General features: G+C 38.4%; 2 protein-coding genes across 8 annotated transcripts in view; both read right to left on the bottom strand.

Annotated features, from left to right (window-relative positions):
- Positions 1 to 4234: 4234 nt before the first annotated feature.
- LOC129520231 (cytochrome c oxidase assembly protein COX18, mitochondrial) lies at positions 4235 to 16419 on the bottom strand. The gene is made up of 6 exons (XM_055341292.1): positions 16069 to 16419; positions 14618 to 14718; positions 12475 to 12638; positions 10655 to 10779; positions 8611 to 8718; positions 4235 to 6086 (listed from the first exon to the last, which is right to left on the bottom strand). Exons 1-6 carry the CDS (start codon positions 16399 to 16401, stop codon positions 5913 to 5915), a joined length of 1005 nt encoding a protein of 334 aa, XP_055197267.1. The 5' UTR covers positions 16402 to 16419; the 3' UTR covers positions 4235 to 5912.
- Positions 16420 to 22360: 5941 nt separating this feature from the next.
- Positions 22361 to 26556, bottom strand: part of ANKRD17 (ankyrin repeat domain 17) — a 154105-nt gene continuing 149909 nt past the window's right edge. For all 7 annotated transcript variants that reach the window (XM_055339664.1, XM_055339681.1, XM_055339672.1 and 4 more), the window contains 4 exons: positions 25101 to 25349; positions 24421 to 24599; positions 23838 to 24002; positions 22361 to 22963 (listed from right to left, as the gene is read on the bottom strand). In XM_055339664.1, the coding sequence (XP_055195639.1) occupies positions 22904 to 22963; positions 23838 to 24002; positions 24421 to 24599; positions 25101 to 25349 (653 nt within the window). In that variant the 3' untranslated portion in view covers positions 22361 to 22903. The remainder of the gene's footprint in view (positions 22964 to 23837; positions 24003 to 24420; positions 24600 to 25100; positions 25350 to 26556) is intronic.

Here is a 26556-nt window from a genome sequence, read left to right as displayed (position 1 = left end):
AACTGTAGTTTTTATTTGGATCCCCAAACAGAACATTCGTATTTGAAAACTCAAGTGCAATGGAAGCTTCTATAAAACTTTATGAGAATCTATTACCTGTTGCAACACATAGAATAAATTTTAAATAGTATGGAATATGAACCTGTTAATTCTCTCATAGGTATAGAATTTATATTTTTAACTCCTTGCCCTCAGAAGCATCCACCACTCACAGAAGATCCAGGAGGCTTGAAGTTATAATTAGAAGAAATTCCTCAAATTATTTGTACTATGGTAAACAGGCAGAAATGCAGTTGCAATGAAAGGACTATGGTTAGGTATATATATTTCATAATCCCTTTTAAGCTTCCCTAGGGAGCTCCATTTTAGCCAGAAGACACAAATCAAAGCTAAATTAAATACAGTGCTTCCTTCCCAGCCAAGGCAAAACAAATATAAATTGCCTTATCGGGGACACAGGGAAAGAAGCACACCTGTGATATTTTCTCAAAACGGGAAAGAGAAATTGGGCACTTTCCTTGGAAGCCTCTTTTCATGAAATTCTTGGCCCTCGAGTTAGCAGAGACTTTCAAGAATAGAAATTTCTTTTTGTTGCCTTAGAATAACTCAGTGACTGTTTTCTTGGAGCACTTTTAGTTTTATTTCAGATCTTTACATAATGCTTTTGTTCCCAAACACCCAGAAGCCCTCATCTTATTAAATAAAATCAGCAGTACAGGACTAGGCAATTAAAGGTAAGACTACTTTGTAAAACTTACCAGAATACAGGGCAGTCCAGAAGGCAATCAGTGGTCGAACACAAGGGGCCAGGGTTCTCTCTACATCTATTCCTTAGGGACAGTTGTGTCACTATCTCTCTCATGTTCAAGTTACAGCAAAGCAAAAAGTTACTGTTCTAAGCATTAGACAAGGCCTCTGTATGAACACTTTTATTTATTTATTAAAGATTTGGCTCAGGTTGTGATCCTGGAGTCTTGGGATCAAGTCCTGCATTGGGCTTCCTGTATGGAGTCTGCTTTTCCCTCTGCCTGTGTCTCTGACTCTCTATGTCTCTCATGAATAAATAAATAAAATCTTAAAAAAAAATGTATAGAATGGTAGAATCACTATACTGTATGCCTGAAACCAATATAATGCTGTACATTAATTATACTGGAATTAAAACTTAAAAAAATGTGGATACAGAAATATCTTCAACAATAAAAGAATTATACAAACATAAAATAATTTGATCATTATGAAAACAGAAAACATGATGGAAAAACAAAAATAAAAAAGGACTCCCCCAGTTAGCATTAGTTTGATTACAGTATCAGTTTTTCACTTTATCAGTTTTTCATTTTTTGATCTTTGTATTTCATATGATTAGAAACACATGTAAAAATAGTCTTTACGTTTTGCCTGAAGTGTTCATGGATGAAAATTCATATAAATGAGTACATTAAAAATATATATGAACATAAGCTCTTATTTTACTTGCTAAAATACAGAAGTCCGAAATTTCAGAAATATCTATGGGTTTTAATACTACACAAATTCAAATGTCCCAAAATACTGATTTCAAAAAATACAGTATAATTAGAAAATATCAGTTATTGCAACTTCATATTCCTAAGTTTCAAATGGAAAATTTTCTATGGATTCCTATAATTTCCAGATAATCAATGTCCTGGTAGAATCAGCTCATAAAAAGAGGTGAGCATCGATAATGATGGCCTATTGTAACTACAGTCTCATATTTTGCATCATATTTGCATACTGAGCTTTAATACAGAAACCTAAATTCTTGCATGGATTCATAGATCATACCAGAAATCCTAATTTTGCATTCTGTGATAACTTCACTTATCACCCTGGGGGGAAAACGAACCAGATTCTTTGTTTCTAGGATTTGAGTTTCTACTGTTTTGGGGCTTAATCTGGTATTAAAGTCATTTAAAAGGCCATTTTCAAAAAAAACTCAAATAAGAAGTGATTCCTGGGATCCTAGGAGAAATCTATGAAGACACATGGATGAATTAAGCATAGGAGTAAAAAGAGAGAAAATACTGAGGTGTATTTGGGCCCTCATTTTTTTCCACTTTTCCCCAGAAACAATTTCCCCCCTATTGTCTAGAACTGACTGTACCTCTTCTGAGATGTAAGGGTTTGGTCTTTAGCTCTTGAGTGCTTTTGAAGGAACCTAGAAAGGCTTGCTCTCTAAGAGGTTTTGAAACCTCTCCTGGGTTATCTGTGAAGGTGGCCATCACGGATTTTACTTTTATTTTTTCAAAAGGATTTTTTCTTTTTTTTTTTAAATTTATGATAGTGAGAGAGAGAGAGAGAGAGAGAGAGAGAGAGAGAGAGAGGCAGAGACAGGCTGAGGGATAAGCAGGCTCCATGTACCGGGAGCCCGACATGGGATTCAATCCGGGGTCTCCAGGATCACGCCCTGCGCCAAAGGCAGGCGCCAAACCGCTGCGCCACCCAGGGATCCCGATATTTTACTTTTAAATGTCATCTTTTCGGGACGCCTGAGTGGTTCAGTGGTTGTGTGTCCGCCCTTAGCCCAGGGTGTGATTCTGGGATTCAGGATTGAGTTCCACATTGGGCTCCCTGCAGGGGGCCTGCTTCTCCCTCAGCCTATGTCTTTGCCTCTGTCTCTCATGAATAAATAAAAATCTTAAAATAAATGTCATCTTTCCACCTATGACATCTGGCCAAGATAGGGCTGTGCAGGTTTACTCTCACAATGCTTCCAGGGAAACTAATTTTGGGTTATTCAGGTATGCCAGTTCTATCTCCTAACATATGTCTGAGCTCTCCTATCTTAATGGTGTAACAGAAATTGATCCAGAAATGAGTCACCTTTCCTCACTCTTGGGCTGAGACACCCATAAAAAAAGTGATTTTGGCCTAAGACACAAAAATAAGGCCCATCTGCAAAAAGACCCCCTTTCAGAGAGAAGGAAGGGGGTTACAGACATGTAGACAATGGTCTCCATCTTTAAAGACAAAAAAAGATTTCCTGAACGCTGTAGGGTCCAGGACAGGGCTCTGCCAGTCCCTCAGCAGGAGAGAAGCATCCAACAGGAAGTTGTCAAGGGATCTTTACAGTGTGTGTGTCCTCTTGTTCCCCATCCAGTATCCACCTCGCCTGACCTCATGCTCTAGAAGTGTTCCAGACCATGACAGACTCTGCCTGGGAAATAAGATCAAAGACCATAGACTTGGGATTTTCTAAAACATGACTTGCCATTTACTAAAAATATGCCTGGAGAAAGGAATGAGACAAACATTTACCAGCCTGAAGTCAGGCGACTGATTCACTTCAGTTCATCATGTATCAGTTTTCTTTATTCATGAGAATTTTCCAAGATCCCATCCACCTCCAAACCTACCAGAAATTATTTTGAGGTCAGAGAGGAAGGATCTTGTATTCTCAAATTTATACAATTTTTTAAAAGATTTTATTTATTTATTCATGAGAGACAGAGAGAGAGAGAAAGAGGCAAAGACAGAGGCAGAGGGAGAAGCAGGCTCCATGCAGGGAGCCTGATGTGGGACTGGATCCCGGGACTCCAGCATCACACTCTGAGCCAAAGGCAGACACTCAACCACTGAGCCACCCAGGCATCCCAAATTTATACAAATTTTCAAAGCAGTTCAAAAATGTTTGAGAACAGGAGTGCAATAGGAAACAAGGTAAGCTATTCGTCTGAAAAAAACAAAACAAAACAAAACAAAAAGATGTTAAGTGTACATTTAGAAATCAAGGGGAATCAAAGTAAACAAGATAAAGTATGGAAAAGGGAGTCACAGCATTCCTTTATTTCTTTCAGAAAGTGACAAACTTCTTCGAATAAGATGGGGGAAGAGGGCTGATTTCCCTCAACCAATTGTGAGAAAAATATATGAATCAGTACCCAAAGACAACCATGGCCAGACTCGACTTGTACCAGAGACAGACAAATTTTTCCCAAATTCCCTTTCCTCTTTTTGCTATAAAACAACCAGTATACACATTTCTGCCTCTGCTCCCTTGATTGTACATGTTCCAAAAGGTCAATTCTTGTTATCTGAGGTAGTTATATTCTAAAAGTTACCACGAACAGTTAGTAACCACTAAACCACTGCCCTTAGAGAATATACAGGGTTATGTTCCTGTGCACCTTGTCACATTTTTGCCAACTCATCATTACAATATGTTGTTGATTTCTTAATGGCAAACTCATGGCTAACACAGCATCATAACTCAAGCCTGAATGAAGTTTATTTAATGTAGGGGTTACTTTCTCCTTAGGGAACACCACAGCATTCTTGTGCCTGGAAAATATAGATAGCACCTTAGCATGACAACAGTTGGAGACCATTTTAAATAGTGACATCACCAACAAAAAGCACAAAAATGAAAAAAAAAATATGGCACTACACCACACAAAGGACACTTGGTTACACAGTATGAGAGACGACAAGAAGTTGCCTTGTTTGACCTAGCTGGGAACACACCTTGGATGACTCAAATTTTTGCCACTGTTTGTCCAAAAATAACATCAAAAGCACTGTACTGATTTGGGGGTTACAAATAAATTTTAGTGAGTAGGCAAACCGGCAAATATGAAGTCTGTGCATGAGGACTGATTGCACATAGGTTTCAATTCTTTCACTGAGATTGGACAATTACCTCAGTAGAGCAGTCATGAACCAGAACTGGGAAGTCAAGAAGAGAACCAGGTCCCAACTGCTACCTCTAAATTCCTGGTAAGGTGACAGCCCCAAAAGCTGACATTCCTGACGTTAACAGACATTCCTCAAGAAATGACTAATTAATTCCACATTAGTTTTCGTTTAATTGTGAAACATGAGATGGGATGATAGGGCATCTCAAAAGCAGGTTCATATTTCAACTAAATGAAAATTTGTAATTTACAATCTTCTCAAGTTTATTCATAGATAACCCAACTGTGATTAGTTTTATCATCTTTTCAAATCGAACAAGCAAAAAACTGGATCCACAATTTATATTATCTGTTAATTTTTTCTATATTAAGCACCTATGATAGTTTAAACCCACTAGAATACTTAATCCTTCCAAATAGTTTATAAAATCACCTCCATAGTAGGTAGCTGCCCTTCTGATTTTCTTCCTTTAACTATACAAACTCAATGCTTAAGATTTCCCACTTTGGGCTCTAGCTGTACTCAGTGCTATCCTCTAGTCCAGTCTTCTTAAGTGATAGAAAAAGGAACGCACCCTTCTTGTAGTCTTTCAGAGCAGGGTTGAAAGGCAACATCACCTATGATATTAGGTACTTTCCTATAAGGACTAATCTACTGCATATATTTCGTTCATTTTTTTAAAGTCACACATTAACTCATCATCATTGCGTGTCCAATTAGAATAAGATTTCTCAACCAGGAATGACCAGAAAGCCTCAGGACAGGGGGAAGGAAAAGGTCATCAACGAAGGTCCCCATGTTGTGAGTCCCAAGATTTTCCTGAAAAGAAAGCTGTAGCCTTAGCAAATAAATGGGTCTATGATCCTCCACATCTCCAAAATTTTAAGAACCACCTCAACGGATTCTCTTACTTTATAAAACTTTAATGTAGGAGACTGGTCAGTATAATCTGACATCATTCAGTATTTGATCCTGTTTTCCAAAGTTGTGGCACCTCTAGTAAGTTATAATTTTATAAGCAGAACCAGACACTTTCAATCTACTTTTGTATTTTTGAATACAATTAAACATAAAATTCTAGCACTTAAAAAATTTTAAGTATTGTCAAATATATTTGGATTGTATCTTAACCCACAGTACTTCTACAATTCATGATTTTAAATAAAAACAAATTAAATCACACCTGAATTTCTAAACGTAAATATATTGTGATAGTAACACTTGCAATTGTTTCAAAATTACTGGAAAGCATGTCATTTTCTTGAAATGAACTTGGTATAAAAGGCAGCAAAGAGGTCCTTATAAGGAGAGTCTGAATCTGACTTGGTCAACGGTATTCGGCAAAGCTGGCGAAATCTAGGAGAGCGCAGCAGCAAGTTCTGTGAAAGCCCCATGAGGCTGGAGCATAACCAGTAGAGTACAATCGACTAGAAAGAGAAGAAAGGACATGAATTTTGGTACTTCTTCACTGTCCAAGGACACTGATGTCTAGAGACTAGCAGGCAATAAAAGAGAAAATGACAACGTGGGCAAAAGCAGCAGTGGACCAGCACTTCATGAGATATGTGGCAGCTATTCAATACCTGTGACAGCTTTAATAGGCAAGAAAGAGGGCTGAAAGGACCAAAAAGTGACAAGAAAGCAAAGCAGAGAGGTAGTCATGATAGAACGCGGGCAACAGAGAGCAGGGTCCAGGCAGGGGTCAAGAGAGATCTCCCTGCCCCTCTGTGGCAATTCAGCATCCTTCCCCCAACCAAGAGTCTTGACAAGCTGTTACACTGGAGGTGGGGTCCTGGGGGCACAGCCATTCAGGCTTCCTAGACTGCATTTTCCTCCACACAACTATCTATCACCTCAAATTTTCCCAGTAACTGGTTTCTAAGTATGGGCAACAAGGCATCATCTTTGCCTTTTTCAGAGACAGTCTCACATCATCTTCAACTTTCTTCTGTACTTCCATTCAGAGTGATTTATTTAGGTCGTTGACTAGGTTCTGTAACCTCTCAAAGTATTCCCACACATATATCTATTCAAACTATTCTTTGGCATCAGAATGTGACCAGGCCACAGAGGTTTGATCCTGTGGTGGCTGAGTCTAGGTCTTGGAGTTGAACTACCTGAATGGGAATTCCATTTATTTGATTCCAGGGAAGTTATTTTCCTTCTGTTTCAGTCTCCTCATTTATAAAATGGGGACTGAACTATACCAGCCTTAGAAGGCTGATGCGAAGAAAAAGTGAGATAGTTCACAAACACTAATCAGCACAGTATGTGGCCCATGTTAAGCATCTGCATTTGTGCCAAAGCAAACTTTTAGGGGAAGAAAATACATCCTCAAAGCAAATTAGCATAGTAGTTTTGAGTAGGAGCCAAACTGCTGGATGTGCCTTAAATACTTAAGTGATATTAATTATCAATTAATAGATGAGTGACCTTGGATGAGCTACTTATACTTACCCTGTGTCTCAGTTTTTTCATCACTCAAGTGGAGATGGTAAATAGCACCTATCTCAGTGGACACTGGATGAATTATATGAGCTAATATAAATAAACCTTTTAAAACTGTGCCTGACACAAAGTCAATACTGAATGAGTATTAGCCATCATATCATCATCATCTGACTTATCCAGTATGCAAAGAGTACTCTGAAACCAACTACGGTGACCACAACTGCCTTCTAAGAATAATTCTTCTTCCTTAGTAATGAAATTCTCATTTTAAACTGGGTATATGGCCATCAAAAAAAAAAAAAAAAAAGACTAATATCCAGTTCCTTTTGGAACCAGATGTGGCCATGTAACTCAGATGCAAGCACGAGTGTTTGGTGTGACATCTGACAAAGTTCCCTAAAGGAGCTAAATGTACTTGAAGCACCCTTTTACCATTCCTGCAAGATAAGCTCCAGCAGCCATAATGACCATATTGTGGCCTTAAGGATAGGAATCTCAGGCTGTGGATGATGGAGCATAGTGAGAGAAGCAGGCTGGGTTTCTCATGTATCTTCATGAAGCTGCCACATAAGCTCCACACGAAATTGCCTAACTCTAAATTTCCTACATTTGAGAGAATAAACTTTTGGGTATTTAAGACACTGCTTTTGAGAGCTCTGTTACTTACTTTAAACCCAATCATTCACTGAAAATTCACTGCTCTTTTATTTGATCAGGGAGTTTCCTCAGGTATAATTAGTATAATTTCTCACCAGAAATGCACTCAACCTGTAAATGTAAAATGTACAAATATGTTTTTGATGCTGAAAATGTACTATTCCAGGTTCTTAAGACAATGAAGTACTTTGGGAATATGCTGATATAACCCTAACTGTCCCCAACTGATGAATTCTACTTCATGGTCTATGTGTTGGCCTTGAAGCAGAGACAGAGATGATACCTAAGACAGCTTTTGCCCTCTTTGCACTACATATCACTGGGAAATAAGCAAAAGGCTAAAAATATGAAATAACTGCAAACATAACTATTTTTTCCTATTTCTATCAAAGTGTAATAGCATATAAATGGGGGCAGGTGTACTTCACTGAATTGTTACGAGGTTAAACATTATTACATATGAACCCATATAGACATGGCACAAAATTCTGTTTCTTTTTTAAGAGCTAAACTCCTTGACCTACTCTATGCAGACAGAAGGAATTCAGTATTTCAACTAGTCAAACAGAACAAATGCTATGTTTATAGCACTGTGCAAGATGTAAAGAAAAGAAAGAAAGAAAAAGGAGCTTGAGAGTTAACTCACATTCACACAAAAGATTAACCAATCCCAAGAAATGTCAAGTGTCACTTGGTGATAGAGAAACAGAAACTTGGAAACCAGTAAGGGACTTAGCAGTCAAAGCAGCTCAACAGAAGATGCAAAACCCTAGCCAGTCTCAGTGAAGCACAGGGAGGATTTAGATTTAGCACGTGCTACACGCAGTGGGGGTGCTTACTCACTGAAGGTACTGTCGCAGCAACTGGAATCATCAACACTGATACCGCACGAACAAAGTATGTAATGTATGTCTGAAAACGAGACATTCCAATTTTTTGCAGGGCAAAAATCTAAGAAGGTAGAATAATAAACACACAATGATTATTAAGCATACTAAATAAGACAAACTTTAAACTACATCTTGAGTTTTGACTGGCCTCCTATATTTTAATAGAAGTAAAAGAATTAAAACACTGATAAATGTATATAGTTGACCATCGGTGTTTTTAAAAAACTTAATTATGCAGAATTATTAAATGGAGCTTTAATTAATAGCAACAAAGGAGATTCAGCTATATTAAAGAGAATCACAGCACAATTTTTAAAAATCAATGTTTTCTTAAAGACTTAAGACTGAGGGCAGCCCCGTGGCGCAGCGGTTTGGCGCCGCCTGCGGCCCGGGATGTGATCCTGGAGACTAGGGATCGAGTCCCACGTCAGGCTCCCTGCATGGAGCCTGCTTCTCCCTCTGCCTGTGTCTCTGCCCCCCCCCCCCCTCTCTCTCTCTGGGTCTCTATGAATAAATAAATAAAATCTTAAAAAAAAAAAAAAACTTAAGACTGAAAAGTGCTTTTAAGATAGGTGCTATGTATGAATCACTATCCTTGTTTTGGCATTTAAACCAGTGCCTGGCTTAAAGAAGGAACATAAAAGATATCTCAAAGGTTTGTGATCTGGCTATATGGAGTAAGGGAAAGAATCTGGCTAGGAAAAGCTGTGAAAAGCAGTAATACCTTACGAATAACTCATTTTTTTTTTTTTTTGTGGTTTAAGATCATTTTATACGAATAACTTACTTAAGAGGCAGAATAGTGCAATGATTGTGAGCACAGATTTTACAACCAAACTACCTAGATTCACACAGCAGCCCTGCACTTAGTGGTGATGTGACTTTTATAGGTTACTTAACGTTTCTGTGCCTCACTTTTCTCTACCTTTAAATGGGGATAATATTAGTACCTACACCACAGGATTATTCTAAGAATTAATTGAGTTAATTCATGCAAATTGATTATAATAGTGCCTGTCACATGGTGTATATTATGTAAGAGTAAGTTTTTATTAAACTTACATATATACTGGGTCATTAGTTGGTAAAAGGAAAGATTAGAGGATTGATATTAATTCACTGTGACCTTGTGTTTATCACTTCCTTCATTCTAACAAATATTCACTAGGTACCAACCATATTCAATTGTGCTAGGTGATCTCAGGGAAACAAACTTAGAGTACACATGGAGTCTTTCTCAAGAAACCTTAACCCAGGACATTAGAGTATCATCTTCACTCTTCTCATCTGAAAAAATAAGGGGTGCATTCAATTTTCCAAACAGAGACCAGTGATGGGTCTGTGAGATGAGATTCTAAGGATTATTTCTAAGGTTTCCTCCATTTCAAAGTTCTACTCAACTGCGAACAGCTCCTTTTACAATTAAAGGTTTTTCTTCCTCTAAACTGTTAAGTAACACAGAATGAGATAATGGTAAGAAACAGCTGACAGGTCATATTTTATATGTATGTGTTTTTCCACTCCATCATATAAGAAGTTATAACTTTTCTAGGGTCATACAATTAAAAAAAAAAAAAAAAGACAATCAGATACTGTGTTTCCTGCTTGCAAATTTACATTTTAAACATATACACAAAATACCAATCTACTGTGAGACTAAACCAGATTAACCATCTTAATTACTGTCTCTACCAAAACAAATCACAAAATTGTGTGTATTAGATTCATAACTGTAAAGCTGAAAGAGACTTTGGAAGTGTTCTAATTCAGCTCTTCCATTTTAATTATGAACATTCTAGCCCCTAGAGAGGTTAAAGAATTGGCCTAAGACAGGCGGAGTTTGCCAACAGCTGATTAATGACCAGAAAAACAAGGAATCTCAATTCTAGTTCAGAGCTATCACTACCAACTCAAACACATTTATACTTGATGTTGGAATAGCAACAAAAAAACCCAAAAATTAAATGGCAAACAAATCTCATTTAAAAACCACTGACCTCCACTATTAATAAATTGATGACACCAACAGAAATAGGCAGAATCCAGGTAGAATCCAGTGCAGTGAGGTCAGGAAACCACAGGATTCCATCAGTAGCTAACTGTTCCTGAACAGAAAAACCTGCTGAGACAATTTTATAAATAAAACGTAGCAGAGGAAAACGCGTAAGACATAAGTAGTCTGATTCAAATAAGGTGTCCTTCACACTAAAGACTTGCACTGGTTTCATTCATTTTCATTCCACAACATAAATTAGTCCTTCCTGTACTGAGAAAGAAGCAAGAAGCTCTCGGTAGCAAACAGATGTAGGAGCATACAGATGTGTAGCAGTTCTCTTCAAATTTCTATTTATATAACTATTTGTCCATGGGCTTTCTTTCAAGTCTGTTCAGATATTTTCTGGTTAGAAATGCCTTTAAGTAAAAGTAAAAAACAAATGCTTTAGTTTATAGTTTCTTAATAACTGTTTACATTTGTAACTGTGAAAGCTTTTCTGGTCCCTTAATTTTATAAATGGAAAAAATTCTTGGCCAGGAAACTGAATTACGGAATTGTAACACTAATTTTCTGACATCCATGAAGGAGTATAGTTGACCTTTAAACAGCCTGGGAGTTAGGAGTGCCAACCCTCCGAGCAGCTGAAGATGTGTGTATCAAGTGCCTGACTTGGCTCAACTGGTAGAGCAGGTAACTCTTGATCTCAGGGTTGTGAATTTAAGTCCCATATTCGGTGTAGAGATTACTTAAAAATAAAATCTTAAAAAAAAAAAAATCTGTGTATAACTTTTGACTCTCCAAGAACTACAGAAAGCCAACTGTTGTCTGGAAGCCTTACCAATAACATTTGTATGCTTATATACCATACACTGTATTCTTACGAAAAAGCTAAAGAAGAGAAAATGCTACTAAGAAAATCATAAGGGGCACCTGGGTGGCTCCGTAGGTTAAGCACTCAACTCCTGATTTGGGGTCAGGTCACTATCTCAGGGTTATGAGATGGAGCCCTGTGTGGGGCTTCGTGCCCAGTGGGAAGTCTGCTTAAGATTCTCCCTCTCCACTCCTAACTCTGGGAAATAAACAAGGGGTAGTGGAAGGGGAGGTGGGTGAGGGGATGGGGTGACTGGGTGACGGGCACTGAGGGGGGCACTCGACAGGATGAGCATTGGGTGTTATACTATATGCTGGCAAATTAAACTCCAATAAAAAAATACACACACACACACACACACACGAAAAGATTCTCCCTCTCCTGCAAACCCATCCCTTCTAAAATTAAAAAAAAAATCTAACGAAGAGAAAATACATTTATAGTACTGTAAAAATATACCTGTAAGTGGACCTACCCAGTTTGAACCTGTATTAACCTTCCTAGATTAATTTGTTTACTCAACATGGCTAGTTTGCTTACAGTTAGTATTTTAAAATCTATACCCTTGGGATCCCTGGGTGGCGCAGCGGTTTGGCGCCTGCCTTTGGCCCAGGGCACGATCCTGGAGACCCGGGATCGAATCCCACGTCGGGCTCCTGGTGCATGGAGCCTGCTTCTCCATCTGCCTGTGTCTCTGCCTCTCTCTCAATCTCTCTCTGTGTGACTATCATAAATAAATAAAAAATTAAAAAAATATTAAAAAAATAAAAAATAAAAAAATAAAATCTATACCCTTGTAAGAAAGATGGTAAAAATATTCTAATCATGAAAAGTATAGAGACTTTTTTTTGCTTGTTTTTTTTTTTGTTTTGTTTTGTTTAGACTCCTTTAGACTACAAAGACAATGTTAGTGAACTTATTTGGGGGAAACAGACTTCTATAATAACTACCTTCTGAATGTGCTGCCCCTGTGCTAAAATTCCGGAGAGCAACAGACATGCAGATCCACATTGGAAACTGAATCCAGACCAATACAGTGGCTTTGAAAGGGTGGCAGTTATCCCGAACATACAGCTCTGAAACAAGCCTCCGCATATTCTTTAGATAAGTGAGCCTAGTTTGAGGGAAGAAGGGAGAAAGGGAAAGGAGAAAATATCACCTGATTATTAACAGTGCTTCATACCCACAGCACAGACACATCCATCTTGTGGTTATTCACTAAATTATACTAAGAGGTTTGCCTAATAAAAGGCAAAAAAGTCTTTTACTGAAGATTCTCTAGCAATGTACTCAAATTATGTAACAATTTGATAAATCTGCCATTATCAAACTACAAGCTTTGTCTCTGGTGCTCTCTGGCCAATTAGATTTTAACAAGGGAAACTTTATTACTGGCATGGTATGACCACTGTTTGTATCAGAATTCTAAAAGTGAAAGCATATTTAACTTAAATCCTTCCATTCTAGCCAAGCTTAATTACTCGATCCCTGAATATACCTTTTGCAGCAATGTGGTTTTGTAATGTCTATGCTCCTGACCTATCAAAATAGTTTTTATTCTTCAGCCAACTCTTTTATGAAGATTTTCTTAATCTGTTTCTCTGTTAACCCTATTAGTTATTCCTGTTCTTAAGTCCCACTTTCTAGTCTCCTTGAAGATCAAGTGTTGGGTCTTATCCATCTCTAAACGTCTTGTAGCATGTCTTGTACAATGTAGACACTCAAGAACCTTCAAGTTAATAGAATTGTAGTGTTTTATTGCACTAAGACAGTACACAGACATTCCAGGCTTATAATTTAGACTCTGCATACTTTTCCAACTTTATTTCTTATTACTCTTCTACAGATACCTGTATATTCTGGTGCCTACAGTTGCATAGGCTATCCAGTTAATCAGACTTCTATGTCAGCATGCATGTGGAAGTCATTAAGTCATCTGTGTAGACAGCCCAGTTACCTGGCTATCCACCTGACAAACTCACTTATATCCTTCAAGACTCAGTTCCACTGAAAAATGCAAGAAATTCTCAGATGTATTTGCCCTGAAAGTCATGTATCTGTGCAAGGATGTGTCTGGACGATCATTCTGCCAATGCTCCATGAGGTACCAGGTACCTCAAGGTACCAGTCTTGTCTAGGCTTCATTTAAAAATCAGATGAACAGCTTACTAATTTGTTCTTTTGGTCTGGAGTCATCATTCTTAGATTCATCTGATCATTAAAACTTCATAACTGTTACATCTGTCAACTTATCAGGTAAAGATACTTTCTTTTAAATGTCAGATCTTTTCAACACTAAGTAAAGAGAAAAACAATTTCATATTGAAGCTATTTGGCAAATTTAGACGTGTATAGATAGGTAAAAACATACAGAAAACCATATATATACATTATATATACACAATATAAAGCCCTTATTTTTCTCGTTGCTGTGAATTGGTGAATACTTAGTCACAGCCTAGTGAGGATTAGAGTCTGACTAAGTATCTAAGGCTGATTGGAGGAGGACTTAGAAGTTCCTAGTGGATAACCCCGGGCACAGGACTGCAAAATTCATGGTCAAGCAATAAGGGCTTTCTCAGAGCCCAGGCAGACAACTACACAGGTTAACTACAGTATAGACAGCACTTTGGCTATCTAATAGCTGCAGGGCCCGGTAGAGCATTCTCTACCTCCCCCTTCTTGTGGGCTGCTGTATCTCTCTTTCCAAAATGGTCAAGTGTGTGAATAATCTGTATTATTTGCTGATTAAAATCCTAACAGAGTGGCACAGTATCTTCATTCATGAAGCGTTCTCTGACTCCACGATGACTGAGCTCCTTGTGTATAACCTTGTTTACAACAGTTAATTCAGTCATATTTGTCTACAGGTCTTTTTCTGGAGTCCCTCAAGAAGGAACTTGCTCTTTGTTTCTCCATTTCTTGCTTTCAGTTCACGGTATAAAACTACCACACCACACACACTTATTAAACTATTAAAGAGTGAAAGAACTACTTTGCTGCTAAAGCTATAAACACCCAAACCTATAATTAATATAACTACTCATACAGTATATATCTATGTTATGGTCTATAGTCCTAGAATTAGCTTACCTGGCAACCCTTTTGGACCACCTCAACTGATTTGCACGAACCGCAACTTCCTGGTTAAGATGCCTTGCAATGTTTTTTATTTCTGGCTGTAAATTTTCCACCTAGCTAAAGAAAAAGCAAAATTTGTCAGAAGTACATAAAGGATCTTTATTCATAACCACTCATCATTTTACTCTCTATTCCTCTTACTGAAAAAATGTGGTTTACTGATCATCTGAAAAAAAAATTTAAGTCTAAGCATAAGGTGTTCATTTGCTTACGGTATCTTCAGTTACAACGAAATTCAAATTCCAGCCTACAGTCTTAGCTATGCGATCTTCGGCAAGTTATTTAAGCTCTAATACCCCGTTCCCTCATATATAAAATGTCTAACAGCACCTACTTCACAGAATTATTATAAGGATTAAACAAGAACTGAACCCTATACTTTAATGTTTGTTTCATCCCTGGACTTCTGAGTAACATAAAGTGGAAAAACATTAAGTCTATTATTAAGACAACCACAGAGTCACAAAAAGTCTGCATTTATTTCCGCTGTGTTAATTCTTTCCGTAAAGTGCCTCGCTGCCTTGATGGTGCTGGTGATTTCCTTTGTTTCTGGGTCCCCCATCCCTAAAAATAGTCTGGAAACACAAAAACCATTATTTTTTGAAGCCTCTCTTTTGAGTAATATTTTGCTTTCAGAGCACGTTAACTCCTGTTATCTGACTTGATCTCACAACATCATGAAGGAGGCCAGGAAAGTATTACTCTCCTGATTCCACAGAAGAGAAAGAAGCAGTGAAGGCCAAGTGGCTGGGGCCAACCCGAGTCGTAGGTGACACAGCCTGAAAAAGGAATCAAGTTCGCCGACGGCTATAGCCTAGCAGGCTTTTTTCTAGTAAGAAAGATGAACTGGGGGGATCCCTGGGTGGCGCGGCGGTTTGGCGCCTGCCTTTGGCCCAGGGCGCGATCCGGGAGACCCGGGATCGAATCCCACGTCGGGCTCCCGGTGCATGGAGCCTGCTTCTCCCTCTGCCTGTGTCTCTGCCTCTCTCTCTCTCTCTGTGTGTGTGTGACTATCATAAATAAATAATAATAGATAATAAATAATATAGATAAATAATAGATAAATAAATAATAAATAGATAAATAATAAATGATCAATAAAAAATAAATAAAAGATAAATAAATAATAAATAGCAAATAAAAAATAAATGATAGATAAACAATAAATAGATGAATAAATAAATGGATAGACAGATAAATAATAAATAATAGATAAATAAATAAATATGAATAATTAATAAATAAATGAATAAATAAATAAATAAATAAGAAGGTGGTCTCGAGATTCACACCGAGCGCCCCAGGTGCACGGGGGCGGGCCGGGGGGGGGAGGTCAGGGCCGCGGAGGGCACCCAGCGCCCCTCACCGCCCGAGCGGCAGCGCCGGCCGCGGGCGGCCCTCACCTTGGCCAGGACGCGGTGCTGGTAGGCGGCCAGGGGCAGCGTGACGGCGCCGCGGAGGGCCACGGTGGTGAGCCCGATGCAGGCCCACCACGGCAGGCCCGCGGCGCTGTGCACGCCGAGCAGCAGCTCCTCCGCGCCCCGCACCGGCGCCGACGCGGCCAGGGCCTCGTACCAGCTGCCGGGGCCGCCCGCGCCGCCCGCGGACACTGACGCCACCGCCCGCGCCCACTGCGGACACTCACGGCCGCCCGCGGAGGTGGGCGCCGCGAGCCGCGGCAGCCGCAGCCGCAGCCGCAGCCGCAGCCGCCCGGCGCCCAGCCGGCACCACAGCATGTCGGCGCCGGGGCTCAGCCAAGCGTAGACGTCACAGAGCAGCGCCGGCTCCGCTTCGCTTCGCCTCGCTCGGCCTCGGACCCCACGCGCACGCGCGCCGCCACTCAGCGCTCGCTGCTGACCTTCGCCGGCAAGCGGGTGACGTCTTGCGTCGCACGGGCGATGACGCATTGGTAGGGAAGTCCCGCCTTTCCCACGCGGCACCGGGCAGGCCTACTGCGCAGACGCCAAACTGCCCGCGGCTGGCGGGGAGCGCGGGGAGGCAGGGGCGGAGCTGCAGGGCCCGGGGCGGGGCTGCTGCCTCGACTCTGGCCGGGCGGTGTGCCTCGGAGCCCTCGCCTCTTAAGTCGCGTTCGGCGTGTGCCTTGGCGTCCTTTTTCACTTAAAACTAACCTAATCGTGTGCTTTGCGGTAGGTTACACTGCGCACGTGGTTTTTGCAGTCCCGACCTCGGTGCGTGCAGCCTGGTCGCGTCCGCTGGAGGTGGAGATGACACGGCCACGGGGTCAGCACGCCGCTGAAACGCCGGGTCGGAGACAGGCTTGCGCTCGCGGCTGACCCCCAGTTTTTTTTTTTTTTTAATTTTATGATAGTCACAGAGAGAGAGAGAGAGAGAGAGAGAGAGAGAGAGGCAGAGACACAGGCAGAGGGAGAAGCAGGCTCCATGCACGTCGGGAGCCCGACGTGGGATTCGATCCCGGGTCTCCAGGATCGCGCCCCAGGCCAAAGGCAGGCGATAAACCGCTGCACCACCCAGGGGTCCCCCTGACCCCCAGTTTTAAGGAACATCCGTTGTGCACCAGGCATAGTGCGGTATGTGCCGTGAAGCTTTAATCGGCTCGTCTGTTAGCATTTTCAGCCCCGACTGCAAACTGGGTGTGCAGTGGTTCATCTTGCAATACAAAGAGCAACACTTAGTAAGGGCGCCAAATGCTAGAGCATCTCCTTAGGAGGTGTGGTCGCTGGCGGCCAGGCGGACTCCTCCCTAGAGCTTACCTAGGTCCTACGTAAAGGACCCATAACGTCTTGTCTTCGGATTAAGAGAAATACGCCAAATCTGCTTGGGCTAGTTCGGAGTTTTGTGTTCCTGGAAGGAGTATACATGGATCACGGAAGGGCCACCCCTAAACCTAGAGCCTACATCGTGTGTGTGTGTGTGTGTGTGTGCAGCAAAACGTTGGTTGAAACAAGCCTCCCACCAGGGTCGGGGTAACGTGAACCTGCAAATAAGGTTCATTGTGCACCTACACGAATTTGGAATGTGTTCAAACACACAAAGCCCAACTTATGTATATGTAGCTGTCCCGTTTTAAAAGAAAAGGCGACACCGGTTAAAAAAGGCAACCGGAGGCGCCTTTGTCGCTCCGTGGGCTACACCCGGGATCGAGCCTCGCTTTTGCTCCCATGCTCAGTGGAAGCCAAGGAGTCCGCTTGAGGATGCTCTTCTCCCTTTGTGCCTCCTCCCACCCTCCCACTCATGTTCTCTCTCAAATAAATGAATAGACCTTTAAAAGGATACTTAAAAAGAAACCAAAACAAGCAAAAAACAAAAAAAGGGAAGCAACCGGCCGCTAGTGACTACTGCTTTAAAGCGGAAACAAATTTTAAATGGAAATATCTTGGCCTAAAGACTGTGGGAGTAAAGAAGCAAGTTCTTATGCTGCTGCACTCCTCTCCTTCCAGAGAACTGAGGTCACTGGAAATTGGTCCTTCCATGGTAGCACTTAAGCCTCGGGACTCTGATGTCTTAATATCCATAGGAGAAAAGGAGTTGATTAGGTCCACCTTTTCTGGAGTTACCTATTCTCATTTCAGAGTGTTCCATTGCTTTAAGTTTCAATATTGTGATCTAAATAAAATTTATGAATATTTAACTTCTGCTAATTTCATATATATTAATATAGATTTCTAAATCCATGGAATAGGGATGATCAGAACTTACCCACTTTGTAAAGAATGTTGGAGGAAGGGATCCCTGGGTAGCTCAGTGGTTTAGTACCTGCCTTTGGCCCAGGGCGTGATCCTGGAATCCCAGGATCAAGTCCCACATCAGGCTTCCTGCATGGAACCTGTTTCTCCCTCTGCTTGTGTCTGCCTCTCTCTCTGTGTGTCTCTCATGAATAAATAAATAAAATCTTTAAAAAAAAAATCTTAAAAAAAAAAGAATGTTGGAGGAAGTATTTGTCAGTTATAAAGCTCAATACAAAAGGAGGGTTAGCACTAATGTATATACTAGTTATCCAAAATTGTGGTAACTCTTGAGTTGCAGAGTACAATATGAAATGACCATACATTGAACGAACCAACTGATAATTTGTCAACTCTAACATTGCAAGTGAACTTGTGCAGCATATTGGAATATTTTTTTTTAAATTTCAACATTTATAGTCTGCTTGTCTTTATTATGTCACACAACTATTTTCTTTTTTTAACTTTAAGCTCCTTAAAAATAAAGACTTTCATTTTCTTCCTGCAGTTTCTGAAATTCTTAACCCATCAATGCTGAACACAGGAGTGGACTCAAAACTTGAATATAGGCTATTTACACATACAGACTATTACATACATTTAAATTTCTCATTTCCCAAATATGCCTTCTGAAATGTTTGACAAAAGAACCTTTAAAACATAATTCTCATGATCAATTGTTAAAGTGGCCTCTTGAAATAGATTTAGGTTGCATTTTTTTCTTTCCTACTTATTTAATGCATTGCTTTTCAAAATTAAAGCTAATGTAAAATTAGCCTTTCATCTCTACTGAAAAACATCCCCTCATCTTCCGAATCATGGTTTTTATTTAGCATGCCAAATTGGATTTTACCTTTCAAAAGTGTGAATGCATTTAAAGACTAATATGAAACCTCTTACTTCAATACTTTACATCTTAGTCATGTATTTCAACTGTCCTATTAAGAAGGAATTCTTATGTCAAGCCATAGTTGCACACTTTTCATTTACCCAAAATACTAGTGAGGGTATTTTTGCAATCAAGGTTTATAACACAGTAAGTCATATTAAAGCACTAATGAAGGTCTCATTCTAAATTCCTCACATGGAGTTAATACTAGTTAACTGAGTGTTGTGACTTGTTGAAGCAAACATTTACCAGTAAGATGTATACAGGTTTCCTTCCTATCTGAAAGTAGAGCACTCTTGCCAAGTCTTTCATAGGCCAAATTGGTGGAAAGCAGAGTACTTCCCTTTCTGAAAGTTTGCATTGTATTACTTGGCATTGCAGAAGTTCTGTAATGTAAGATCTGCAGGAATCAAAGTGTTTCTGAGAAACTCAAAATGAAGATGAAATAAAACAGTTCTGAAGAGGTTTTGTGATTTTGAGTTTCCCTCTTTAGTCTATTACTTTGTATTGTTTTAAAAATAAAGTGACTAACATAGTGTGCAAAATAATTTTTATGAACTGTGTATTTGGGTCATTTGAGTTGAAAGATGGAATAATATTTTCATGAAGAACAAGACAGGATCTGTCAGTAAACTATCCCCTCCCTCCATTTCTTTCCTGAGAAGAAAAATGACAGTAAGTTCTTTAACAAAAAGTTAATTTTCAACCAATGATTTAGTTTTACAGTAATAGTAAACAAGTGAAAAATACCTTTCACATGAATACTACAATTAATTTTTGTGAATATGTTGATACATGTTGAAAACTCATGAAATGGGGATTCTGTTGGCACTGGCAAACAAAATCATCTCTAAAACGAAATGGTTGGGGGAATGCCTAGGTGGCTTGGCAGTTGGGTGCTGCCTTTGGCCCAGGGTGTGATCCTGGAGTCCTGGAATCTAGTCCCCCATTAGGCTCCCTGCATGAAGCCTGCTTCTCTCTCTGCCTGTGTGTCTGCCTCTGTCTCTCATGAATAAATAAATAAAAATCTTTAAAAAAATAAAATGAAATGGTTGGTATAAAAAGATTACACAATTGGGATATTTTGCTATTTAAGGTGTGATCTAACCCAAATATTATTTCCAAGAGTTAAGTCACTTCTTAAAAGAATCAAAGAAAGGGGTGCCTGGATGGCTTAGATGGTTAAGCATCAGACTCAGGTCATGATCTCAGGGTTGTGAGATCAAGTCCAGCGTCAGGCTCCATGCTGGGTGTGTAGCCTGCTTAAGATTCTCTCTCTTCCTATTCCTTTGCACCAACCTTCCTCCCAGCCCTCCAGCTCTTGGGTGCACACTCTCTAAAAAAAAAAAAAAAAAAAGAAAGGAAAGGAATACATTATGTAGTCTGCAATTACACACACCATACGCTTTCAAAAAGAGGGGGAAAAAAAAAGGCCTGCATGGTCTCAAAAAATTATGGGTTTTTTATTTGTCAAACATGCACTGCATTACATCTGAAATATAAAAAATGTATTTGAAAAGTGTTCCTAGTACAGACTTCTAACATCATGGTATCGTATTCAACGAGACTGAGCTCCAAAACTAAATGTGGAGCATGCAATCTATATCCCTCTGTCCCATAGGTTTATTTATTTATTTATTTGTCCCATAGGTTTAAAGTCAAGAAAATAAAGGTTCTTTCTTATTAAGACACCCCCATCTCAACAAACCCAGTTTTGTGAATCAACACAACTCATGTGTTGTAATAAATATTGAGTGGTATCTGTTATCTAGGATTATTTTAATTATAATTAACAGGAAAAAAATTAAGCAAAAAATTATAGGATTGTGGCAAAAGTCATATATAAAATATGTTAAATAGCATCACACACCTTTCTTAATAAAGTGCTATAGTTTTATTTCATAGTTATGTTTGCAGGGTATCATTTAATTTTTCCCTTAAATTTGGTCATATCAATTATAGGTAGAAAAACAAATTTATATATTTTAAGACCACCTCCTAAATTAAAAGATATAAATGTGTTGTTTACAAACTTCTAGATATGTTTGAGAAACCTTTTTATTCAGGCTACCAGAGTAAAGAAATAATTCCATTTACTTTACAGGCAAGGAACTCTGTTAATATTTTCAACTCCGGGTGATTCATCTGAATCTGAGATTCACATTGTGGAATTTGTTTAATTAAAAAAAAAGAGACAGATTGATGCATTTCTTACTTCACTTTTTGCTTATTTTCTTTTATATTTCAACCATATAATTTATTTTTCCATATGAGACAGGGTAGGACACATACTCTTCTTGGATGTGTTACTGTTTACTGTTTCAAGTGAATGGAATAGATAAATCCCACTGAGTAGTTTAGTGTGGCCCTGGATCTTATATAAACAGGTTAAATGAAGATGGTATTTTGTATTCTGTGTATTCAAGTATACCATAAATTATCTTAATGACAAATGCAAAATTTCCTTATTACTTGTCCCAAGTTAGCTGTTGATCCCTTTCACTGATAATATACAGGTGTAGAGAATAAGAAGCCTTTAAAATTAGAAAAAAAAAAAAAGATACTTCCCACTAAATTACTGAAAATTGGAATTTTTATGTTGACTCTTGATGACTGGAAAGCCAATGTTAAGAATCAATATTATCCAATATAAAATAGTACATTGAATTTTTAAATAATAAACAGTATATTGAGCTTGTATTATGGTGACTGGGAACCAGTGCTGGCTTTTTATATTCTCAGAAAGACTAAAACATCTTATGGTTAAAAGAACCACAGGTGATGACGAAGGTGCTCCACTTCTCTGTAGCAGCCATTACAATAAAAATCTTTATAAAATTATTTCACGATCAGCAAGAGAATTTTACTGATATTAGCGGTAAAGATGAGAAGAGAAGAGTGAAGAGAGAAGTGTGTATTAGTTTTAAAAGTGTGACAAGGTAATAAAAAGACATGGAAAAGTGATAAATTTCTTCTATATGTGCCCTGCTGCAAACAAACTCAAAGGAGAGCGAGATGAGTATTTTAAAAGCCAACCTCAGGAAACATCCACTGATAATGCCCATTTTTTTACTTTATACTTAAATTACACAAGCAGAAAAGTTATGCTTATTAATAGTTTAATGTATGAAGGAAACATCCAGATTTCTGAATATGAAGGTACATATCTCACATTAATTTAAGTCTACATAAAGTAGAGCCTCTATACTGACATATTGAAATTTACTTTCTGCTTAGCCTTTTCTGTTATGTAAACAATTGTACATTTATTTGCCATTCTAAAACTTCAGGATCAAGTTTACATAATTTTGCTAAATTTCCGTGTTTGCTCAGAAGCAGTTTACAGTACTAAAACCAACCAGCCAAAGAACAGCTTCAACAGAAAGTTATGTCCAAAGGGCAAGAGGGAAAGAAAAAAAGAAAAATGATAAGAAAAATGCTAACTAAGGTAAAACGGATGATGGTGGGGAATGGGCAGTCACAAATGTTCACAGAAAATAGGTCAGTTAGTAACTTCTTCTGCAAAAAGCCTACACACTTCAGTCAAGCACATCAGTAGAATGATTTGGGAGCATAAATTTTTTTCGGCCACTTGTGATTTCCTCTGAATGAAAAGGAATCTGCAGGCTAACAAGCTGATCCTCATCAGCCAAGCTGGTTCATATGCACACTGTTCATATGAGGTGCCCAGGGTCCAGTCCACACCTACGAATACAGAGTATATGTTTTATTAAGTATTATACATGTACCATATATTTGATTAAAACTCTTAAAACCTAAGGAAGTGCTCTTAATACCTATGAGCTAAAATAGCTAAATCTCATTCAATTTGCAACATACTTAGCAACAATGAAGAAAAACATAGTAAGTCACTTTTGTTTTCCTGATTTGCTTATTTCTCAAACAGGATCTGATTTATCATCATTCATTCATTCATTCATTTATTTATTCATTCATGAGAGACAGAGAGAGAGAGAGAGAGAGAGGCAGAGACACAGGCAGAGGGAGAAGCAGGCTCCATGCAGGAAGCCCGACATGGGACTCGATCCCAGGTCTCCAGGATCATGCCCTGGGCTGAAGGCGGCGCTAAACCGCTGAGCCACCGGAGCTGCCCTTACCATCGCTTTTTAAAAACCATTACCTGAACACATATAGACTGATGACTAAAGGAAAAGGAGTCAAAGATATTAAACAGACACCAAAATAAGCTAAAATATACTAAGCATTTCTGTGAGTTTTTGGTGTTCTGACATTTATAATACTACTAATAATAAATAACCCCTAGATGGCCCTTTTAATAGCACTAGTAAATTTTGATGTATAAAATTACACTTTGTAATTTAAAATATTTTTTACTTACCATCTGGTCCCAATGTAATATACCTTTTATAATTTTAGCTCCAACCACTACCTTTGGTACTATTTTCCATATAGTACCTTCTGTTGTATTTCAGCTATACTAAATTTCCTCAAATACCTATATTCACCATACTTCCTCATTACCATGATTTATCTGTGTCTTACTTGTCTTGGCATCTCAAAAACACTAAAGAAATGTTCACTGAATGATCAGACTTACCGTTTGAGGGCCATTATTTTCTGTGGAGCTTGAAACCATCTTTATCAGGGAGTTCCAAGAGGGGTCTGCAGCATGAGGGCCATTAAATATGGGTCCTCCAGCACCATCAGGAATAGGTGCTACTGGAGGAATCATTGCATTCCCATACACAGAGAAAGGCATACCCTTAAAAGAGGAGAAAACAAAAATTATGCACATAGTTATATCTCCAAGTCACTGCTTACTTTTTCCAATATAACTGATAGCCTTAAAAATGATATTTGAAACTGCATCTTATTTTGAAAAGTATATTATCTAGGTTATCTAAAAATTATTTTCCATTATGTGATTTCTTTTTTCTTTTGGCCTACTATAGCCAAAATATTTGGCCAAAAAACATTTCTCTAAACAAGTGGAATATACATATCCCACAATATAAATATTTCAATATAATATTTTCAATAAAATATTTCTATTTTAGCCAGATTTTGGCCTACAATTACAGGCTAAAGTCTGCAAATCATTTCACAAGTACTCACCCACTTGTAAGTAAAATGAAGCTAATAATAAGAAAAACATTCAGAAATATGAAAGTCACCATTACCCCAACTTTAGGAAAGTCCATGTATCCTGCAGGAACATGCTGATGGAATGTACCAGAAGGAGTTACAATTCCTGTACTCTCTCGCTCCATTGCTTGATGCTGTGAAAACACTCCTGGATCGGACATTGGCCTATGAATCATAGGATTTCCCATACCAGGGTTACACCAGTCTACTTTGTCTAAGGGAAAATAACAAGGCAAAAAAAAAAGATAGCTGGTGATCTTTAAAACCAGAAGATAGCAAAATATTTTGTATATTTCTATCTAGAATTTTCCACATTGAATTGTACATTCCTTCAGAATAATATTGATTTTATATATTTACTGCAGTATTCCCCTTGTGTGTAGGTAGTGATATAGTAGTCTAATAAAATAACCTAAATATTGTTTTAAAAAGAAAAAAAGCCAAGGTAAGATAAAGAGTCCAAAAGGAAAATTAGCATCTCCTTAATATGATGAAATGAAAGAAGAAATATACTTGCATTAGATAATTTTCAGAAAACAATTAAAAATTCAACAGGAGATCACATTACAAAAAATGGCCTGAACTCTTAAAACTGATTAGTGAAAACTAAGAGATATGAATACAGATCTTTTAAGAATGACTGTTAAATATTACTTACAATATTTTAGTTAAATGCATATACTTAATTTCTAGTAGGCAGGATAGCATGTCTTACCTTGATTGCCACCAATCCCTTCAAAGGACCAGATGCCGCTATGCCCTACTGATGTAGATAAATTACTCCCAATAACAGATGGAGCTGAAGTTCCAGTTTGCCTGATACGTGCAGAACGTTCTGTCCCAATAGGGACTGGAACTTTTCTGTCCTGAGAGACATTGCTGGGCTTTTCTGACCCTAAAGGTACTGATGATGGGGCAGGAGACGGTGCACGAACTCCAGAGGATACAGACTGTGCAGGAGAATCTAGAGAAAAAATATTTTGAAATATACAGGTCATCTATAGAGGATATAATTTTCTAAAACTAAATCTTACATTCTGAGGACACTTTAAATAGTTGTTCTCTGAGGAAAAGTGAAATATGAGAATAATGCTTAAAATTATGCATATTAAAGTTAGGTTAGTAAGTTCCATGACTTCAAAATCATTTCTTAATTTGATTCACAATTTTTCCATTTAGTTCTGTGATATCAAAATGTGAAGATGTCTAATTACACATGTATTATAACCCATTAAACTAATTACTATTTAAATAAATGCTTGACACTAAGTAAAACACCAGAGCAATGAGAAGACAATGTTTAAATTAAAAAGGCTAAACAACAAAATAGAGGTGGGGAGAATCATGCCTATACTGGCAGTTTCCAAACTATTTCTTGAGAAGAAGTGTCCCTTGGTATGCTAGTATGAAACAAAGGGATTCAGGTAGCCAATAAATATGGAAAATCTAATTTGAGAAAAAAGAAATTTCTTTAAATCAGAACCTCACAGAACCTTAATATGCTGATAAAACACCAACAGAGCACTATGCTTCATTGCCCAACCTTGTTTTATCGTATCACATGGGTATTTCAACGAACAAGGTTTTCAAAATGACAATTTAAGCTTTACCTATCAAAATAAGGTGAGTTCTTAATATAGTCAATTTGGGAGTATTTTTTAGTGATTCAATTTCTTCATGCACTAGAGAGAAGAAAAAGTAAGAACCCAAATTGTACTTCGTGTGAAAAGTTTAAATATGAGGCACATTTAAATTTAAATAGGGTGTAAATGGTGGAGCATGAAGCCTAACAGTCAAGAGTTACCTGTATATCTACAATTTACTCATAAATGCCTGATTGTATGCCCTAGATGCTCTAGGGATAATCACTTAATAATATTTTTCCATTTAATCATCTTTTCACATATACGTTGTCTGTGTGTGTGTATGTGTGTGGGTATGTGTATGTGTGTCTACATTCCTTCAAAGGGATTCAGGGACTTATTTGCTAATAAATATGCAAAAATCAATCAACCTGTCTACACACATGTACACATATACAGAAGCACAGTGCCTCTTTTTTTTTTTTTTAAAGATTTTATTTATTTATTCATGAGAGAGACAGAGAGAAGGAGAGAGGCAGAGACATAGGCAGAGAGAGAAGCAGGCTCCATGCAGGGAGCCTGATGTGG

The sequence above is a fragment of the Nyctereutes procyonoides genome, unplaced genomic scaffold (assembly GCF_905146905.1).
Source record: "Nyctereutes procyonoides isolate TBG_1078 unplaced genomic scaffold, NYPRO_anot_genome, whole genome shotgun sequence".
NCBI lineage: Eukaryota > Metazoa > Chordata > Mammalia > Carnivora > Canidae > Nyctereutes > Nyctereutes procyonoides.
This window is presented reverse-complemented; position numbering and strand designations above follow the sequence as displayed.